At 40.3% G+C, this 5,340-nt stretch overlaps 1 protein-coding gene across 9 annotated transcripts in view; it reads left to right on the top strand.

Annotated features, from left to right (window-relative positions):
- Window positions 1-5,340, top strand: part of si:ch211-188c16.1 (uncharacterized protein LOC562677 homolog) — a 14,134-nt gene that overhangs the window by 5,654 nt on the left and 3,140 nt on the right. For 7 of the 9 annotated variants that reach the window (XM_046050920.1, XM_046050928.1, XM_046050919.1 and 4 more), the window contains 5 exons: window positions 2,542-2,665; window positions 2,757-2,788; window positions 3,168-3,231; window positions 3,412-3,449; window positions 3,683-3,746. In XM_046050920.1, the coding sequence (XP_045906876.1) occupies window positions 2,542-2,665; window positions 2,757-2,788; window positions 3,168-3,231; window positions 3,412-3,449; window positions 3,683-3,746 (322 nt within the window). The remainder of the gene's footprint in view (window positions 1-2,541; window positions 2,666-2,756; window positions 2,789-3,167; window positions 3,232-3,411; window positions 3,450-3,682; window positions 3,747-5,340) is intronic. The other 2 variants (XM_046050921.1, XM_046050927.1) reach the window with 1 other exon arrangement.

Genomic DNA, 5,340 nt, shown 5'->3' on the forward strand with positions numbered 1-5,340 from the left:
GGCCAGCTCTAGGAAGGGTTCTGGTCGTCCCAAACGTCTTCCATTTGAGGATTATGGAGGCCACTGTGCTCTTAGGAACCTTAAGTGCAGCAGAAATTTTTTTGTAACCTTGGCCAGATCTGTGCCTTGCCACAATTCTGTCTCTGGGCTCTTCAGGCAGTTCCTTTGACCTCATGATTCTCATTTGCTCTGACATGCACTGTGAGCTGTAAGGTCTTATATAGACAGGTGTGTGGCTTTCCTAATCAAGTCCAATCAGTATAATCAAACACAGCTGGACTCAAATGAAGGTGTAGAACCATCTCAAGGATGATCAGAAGAAATAGACAGCACCTGAGTTAAATATGAGTGTCACGGCAAAGGGTCTGAATACTTATGACCATGTGATATTTCAGTTTTTCTTTTTTAATAAATTTGCAAAAATTTCTACATTTGTTTTTTTTCTGTCAAGATGGGGTGCTGAGTGTACATTACTGAGAAATAAAATGAATTTTTGATTTTTGGAAAATGGCTGCAATGAAACAAAGAGTGAAAAATTTAAAGGGGTCTGAATACTTTCTGTACCCACTGTATATTGTGTATTTTATGTCAATATGAGCCCACAAGTAGTTGAACCTTTCAGTACAATCAGGATTAAACCTTTAGATAACGCACTGCATTGTGTGTTGTGTCACAAGATTTGACCTAGACTTAAAGGGTAAAATTTTTCAACCTGGATCTTAATTTTGCATGTTTTTGTGTTTGTGTGATTAATTGGGACATTTTTCTAAATTGATCCAGTATTGAGCGATCGCGCTGCAGTGTGAAGGTGCTTGCACACTGCCCCGACAAACGCAGACCGACTGTTGGATCAGTGTGCGCCATCAGTCTGGGTTTGTTGGTGTCAGTTTGATGGAGTCTTTAGAGTTTGACATGTCCGGTCAGTCGTAGAAAGTCGGACCAATGTGTGCCGTTTTCCAACAAACCGCAACATTCTGAGAGTGTTCCCTTGACTACTAAGCCTATACTCGCATGCGGAACGTCAGCGCGCATAATTAGCAAGGTATCCAGTCCTCGCTCCTCTGTCTCTCTCATTGACAACGGACCTGTCTGTGAAAAGCCCCTCCACTTCGTGCACTATCACATTCAGAACATGCGCTGGAGGAAGCGACGGGTGAAAAGTGACCATCCGTCGAAAAACTGATTGCCTTCTGGAGCGCAGGCAGCATGTTAAAGCTGTCCTATCTATAACCTGCATCTAGCCTACAGCTGCTTTTATCTGGATCAAACAGTCATAACGTCCTAATAAACATCACTTTATGTCCGTGGTAGCATAGGTATGTCTTTGTGAAACTTTAATGTTTCTTGTAATGGAATAATCGCAGCTGAAGTGTTTGCAGTTTATCAGGCCTGACAAAACAAACATAAGCAATAAAATGCTTTTTTTGTTGCTGATATTTGTTTGGTTTAATAATATTTGTTTATTGTACTGTAGGCCTATATTGTTTATATTTGGAAAACAGTTTAACGTGATTCATGGCTGGGATAGGCTATAAATAAAATAAAGGAAGTGTCGCTCCCACCATTGTCCTTATGACTTTAATTCAGCTTGCTCTGTGCCAACCAATCCATCTGTTTACCAGTTGAAATATGTAGTTTGTAGAACTGCACTTGCCAAAAAGACTGAAAATGGCTTAATTAGTCCTTATTACCAATTGCAATAAATGGCCAATGCAGTTTTGCACTTGCTGACTGAAAGGTTCTCAAAATGAATTGATTTCATTTATGAGCATTATGAGTTGTGGCTAATTGTAGCTCTCCCAGTCCTTTTTAACCTGTGGAAATACTTTTAAAGGGCCACAACCAGTAGGCTACAACCATACAACCAGTAACAAGTAGCCTAGTTTTCCACTTGCCAAAAAGTGATTGCAACCTCGACCTTTTGACTTAAATAAGAAAACTGTCTGGTCAGTTTCTGTCTGGTCAGTGTAGACTGAAACCAACTACTGCCAACTTTAGAATGTTGGTGTTAGTTGGGCGCAGTCTGAGCAGTGTGCAAGCAGCTTTAGGGTTACAAACACCAGTCACATAATAACACAACTAACCGATCGAGGCAGCGGCAGACCAGAGAGGTAAAATTACTATTTTTGTCAAGGGAGTCTGGTGGCTTTGACAAGAACGATATAGCGACCGTTTCAGGTTAGACAAAAGCAATCTTACTCATTTAAAAAAAGAGGTATATCTCTGTAGGGATCCTTTCCATACTGTTAGTGGGTGTACTTTGATGTGGCGAAATTGCCCGCAGGGATTACTTTGCTGACCTGTTTTCCTGCTGCAGTGCTCTCGCTCAATACCGGACCAACTTTTAAACAATATTGACCCAATTCGTAACAGACACAAAAAAACATGCCAGGTTGAAAAATACGGTCAACCTTTAAAAGAACCTGAGCATGAGTTGACTTCAACTGAATTTCTCACTACAAGCAGGCTCATTTGTACATTTACACCACAGTGTGATTAATTTCTGTGTTTTCAGTAACTGCTCTATCCCCCGTATTGCAGATGGTTATATTTCAGTGATGAATGTGGAACTAAATATCAAGGAGATGCTGGAGCTTGGCAAGAAGGCCCAGGCAGCTGGACGAGGAGGCAACCTAGAGGAAGATACCATAAGCATTGGGAGCAGGTACTGTGTAGCTCACTGATAAAATGTTTAGTTTCTCAATTTAAAAACAATTTGTAACAAGCACTGATTCACAACTCTTTTTGTTTTACAGATCCTCTAACCACCCTGTACTAACAAGCAGTTGTAAGTGTCAGTGTCCTCTGCCCAAAGACATTAAGCTCTATGGTTAGCTTACTATTGTTGGACTGGTTGACTGTCACCTCTCACCCATACTTTGCATTGGCTACTTCATCTCGAAAAGCACTGCAGCCCAATAAAGGCAGAACTTACAAAGTTAACTGGTTGATATATTATTATATTGTATGGACTTGTTGACTGACAGAGAGCAGTTGCACAGAGGTTGGCAACCAGCCCAACTTAACTAGTTGTCTTCAGCTTGACAGCCATGCGTTATTTTATGATTGTGAGGGAATGCCATGTAGGAGGAGGGTTTGGGTTTCTACCCAGCCAAACATCTATCAGCATGCACACTGTGTCACCAAACTCATTTGTTTTTCCACAGTCACAGATGACAGTGAGGAGTGGGCATGTGAAGATGAGACACTCTCATTCTCCAATGAAAGCCAGTAAGCCAGACTACTTTACTGTGGCTTAAAGTTGCTTTGAAATCAATGTTCATTCTTAGGAAGAATGACAGAAACCATTAACCACATAAAAGAAGATTTAAGTCATTCCCTCTGAAAGATATGATTGAATATTTGTAGCGCAGAGTATATTATTATTTTCTTTCTCTTCATTCTGTATAGTAGCTTTCCCCAGCAGACTGCCTCAATGCCTGAGATGTGTGAGTACATTATACATCCAGTCCTTTTTTTGAAGTGAAAACATGGGAACAGAAGATGTTTTCCCCCTTCATGCCTTTTGAAGGGAAATTCAACCTCTACCTGTAGTGTTATGCCTTGACACATGTCTGACTGTAACATGATGTGCACTTTTTACCATGCCATTTCCTCCATCCTCTAACTCACCCTCTCACCTACCCACCCATCTCTGCCCTTAATGTATTTGCTTTGACAGCATGTGGCCATGTCAGCGCCCAGCACACTCTGAGCGATGCCAACATGGAGGATCTACACACACAGTAAGTCTCAAACACACGCAGGTGTCAAAGCAGATACCCTGGCACAATTCTTTGCTTACCCATGTGTATATAAATCTTTCTACATCTACCACTTTTTATGATGGTCAATATGACTGGATGATGTACTGTATGTGCATACCTATATATTTCTTTATGAGTAAGTAAATATTTAACATTGGAATTGAGAAAAATAATGTGGAGAGCAAAACAAACATTGGTCTATGATTATAGTAGAGACCAATAACAATTATTTCTGAGGTATTCAAATAGCTTTAGTCCGACTAGCAGTCTGAATCCCGAAGATTATCAGTTTAGTATAACAAAAAGCAGCAACTGGTAACTGCAACAGCAACTTTTATTAGCAAAATAGCTTCATCAAATTGATTTACTAATTGTTTAATCTCTATGCCAAAGAACCAAAAGGTTAGTTTAAAGCTGGAAATGAGATGCTTCTAAGCCAATGTTACCAGATATAAATGTCAAATAGCCTAATCAGAGCCCTAACCCATCCAATTGCAATAAAAGCAGCTCAGAATTATTGGAGAGGGTTCTTCTTGTCCATTCAACATTGTATGTTTGAAATAATTGTGTGGGATATGATATTTTGTTAAAATAATACGCAGCCTGGTTGCAACCGTGCCTGCATTTGGACAACACACTTAAGCGGTAAAGGCGGTTTTACCCTTGTCGTGTGATGCTGGTAAGAAATTTGGCCCCTTAAAGCCTCCAAGATTAGATATGTTTTGCAAGTAGTACCATCAGGGCAGGAATTCCACAGAGGCCATGGCAGCCATGACTGCTGAACCCCCTCAGTTTGGCCTTTTGCCCCTCAAAATATTTGGGCCCTGTAGCCACAGTGGCCTTATGCCCCGCCATCACTGCCCCTGCTGATTTTGCTGTTTGTCCTCCTGCCTCTTTCCTGTCAGTACAGTTCTTTTTTTAAATACCAGTATCTTTTCAACATCAAGTGAAATGTTGAGTTAATAATAATAATAATAATAATAATAATCTTTATTTGTAGAGCACCTTTCAAAAATAAGTTACAAAGTGCTTTAACAAGTGTAAAGACAATAATACCCAAGAGACAATAATACAAGATAAAAGCATGAAAACATTGAAAAGACTAAAATACACGTTTAAGATAAATATAAAATAAAATAAAAGGGATAAAATAAAGTCAAATAACATCGGGAAAGGCTCTCCTATAAAAGTATGTTTTAAGAAGGGACTTAAAAGAGTTCACTGACTCAGCCGACCTGATTTCCTCGGGCAGGCTGTTCCAGAGCCTCGGGGCCCTGACAGCAAACGCTCTGTCCCCTTTAGTTTTCAGTCGAGACTCTGGAACAGACAGCAGACCTCTGCCCGAGGATCTCAAGGTACGTGCTGGTGTGTATGGGACTAAAAGGTCAGAAATATAACAAGGCGAGAGGCCATGAAGAGCTTTAAAAGTGATCAATAGAATTTTAAAGTCAATTCTAAAACATACTGGGAGCCAGTGTAATGAAGCTAAAATAGGGGTGATGTGGTCATATTTCTTTGTTCTGGTTAAAAGCCTGGCAGCTGAGTTCTGGACAGTCTGGAGTCGATCAATAGA

The sequence above is a fragment of the Micropterus dolomieu genome, linkage group LG06 (assembly GCF_021292245.1).
Source record: "Micropterus dolomieu isolate WLL.071019.BEF.003 ecotype Adirondacks linkage group LG06, ASM2129224v1, whole genome shotgun sequence".
In the NCBI taxonomy this organism is placed as follows: domain Eukaryota; kingdom Metazoa; phylum Chordata; class Actinopteri; order Centrarchiformes; family Centrarchidae; genus Micropterus; species Micropterus dolomieu.